The sequence below is a fragment of the Aptenodytes forsteri genome, unplaced genomic scaffold, assembly GCF_000699145.1.
Source record: "Aptenodytes forsteri isolate BGI_AS27 unplaced genomic scaffold, ASM69914v1 Scaffold274, whole genome shotgun sequence".
NCBI lineage: Eukaryota > Metazoa > Chordata > Aves > Sphenisciformes > Spheniscidae > Aptenodytes > Aptenodytes forsteri.
In genome coordinates this window covers 563,324-564,347 of record NW_008795101.1, presented here as the reverse complement: position 1 = coordinate 564,347, position 1,024 = coordinate 563,324, and the positions used below count along the sequence as shown (strand labels likewise).

General features: G+C 69.5%; 1 protein-coding gene across 1 annotated transcript in view; it reads right to left on the bottom strand.

Moving 5' to 3' along the window:
- Window positions 1-44: 44 nt before the first annotated feature.
- Window positions 45-1,024, bottom strand: part of LOC103897118 (GRAM domain-containing protein 2-like) — a 3,866-nt gene continuing 2,886 nt past the window's right edge. The window contains exons 9-11 of the mRNA XM_019471473.1: window positions 659-730; window positions 398-479; window positions 45-156 (exon numbers count right to left, since the gene is read on the bottom strand). Of these exons, the coding sequence (XP_019327018.1) occupies window positions 45-156; window positions 398-479; window positions 659-730 (266 nt within the window). The remainder of the gene's footprint in view (window positions 157-397; window positions 480-658; window positions 731-1,024) is intronic.

The window sequence follows — 1,024 nt, the reverse complement described above, 5'->3', positions numbered from 1 at the left end:
GACCCTGCTGCGCTGGGGACAGAGGGGTCCCCGGCCCCCACCACTCACTGGTGCGACAGGTTGAGGTCTGGCCAAGCCCCCACGGACGCCAGCTGCTGCTCAAGCTCCACAACGCGCAGACCGATGTACCCTGAGGACAGCAGCAGGGCCACCATCCTGGGGGACAGGCCAGCGTCAGGCATGGGGACGGGGCAGGAACAGCACCGCAGCCAGGCTCCTGTGGGCTCACCCCGGGGACGCGGTGGCCGGGCCGGTGCGGGTGCCCAAGGGGGAGTGGGGGAACCCCGGGCTGCCAGTGCCACACTGGAGAGCCTGTCTGTGCCGGGGTGCAGCGGGGATGGGGACCCGGGGGGTGTCCCGAAGCCCTGAGGTGCATGAGCGGGTCCTGGGGACTCACAGCAGCAGGTAGATGAGGATGATGGTGTTGAGGTGGCTCAGCTGTGTGGTGGTCCGGGCCCGTAGCGTGGTGTGTGGTCCCTCTGCCAGGATGAGGCAGTGTCAGTGCTGGGACTGCTGGGAGCCTCCGCCTGGCCCCCGTGGTCGGCTCTGCCCGGTGCCGGGGGCCATCCCTGGGGTCAAGCCCCAGCAGCATCCCCCTCCCCAGGGCCCCCTGACCCACCCCAGAGGCTGCGTGGCTTTGCCAAGGGCACCCGCTCACCGCTGCTCAGAGCCAGCGCTGCTGCTTCTTCATCCTCCTCCTCCACTTGCCTTGGCGGCGGGCTCGGCCCATCTGTGTGCAATCGGGAGACGTTCAATGAGTGCCCCAAGACCAGGGAGGGGACTGAGGGTCCTGGGGACCCAGCGGGGCACACTGGGCCACAAGGAGCGGATCCTGCGCTCCCCTGTGCTGCGGGAGATGTTTAGGTGGCCGAGGGCTGCACGGTCCCTCCCGGACCGTGCGTGGCTGAGGAGGGGGACCAGTCAGTAGGGCAGAAACGTGGGTGAGGACACACGCGCTTGCACAAGCAGGGCTGCGAGCGTGCGAGGAGGGCACAGGCTGCAGGGCGGCCACTCACCCGGCGGC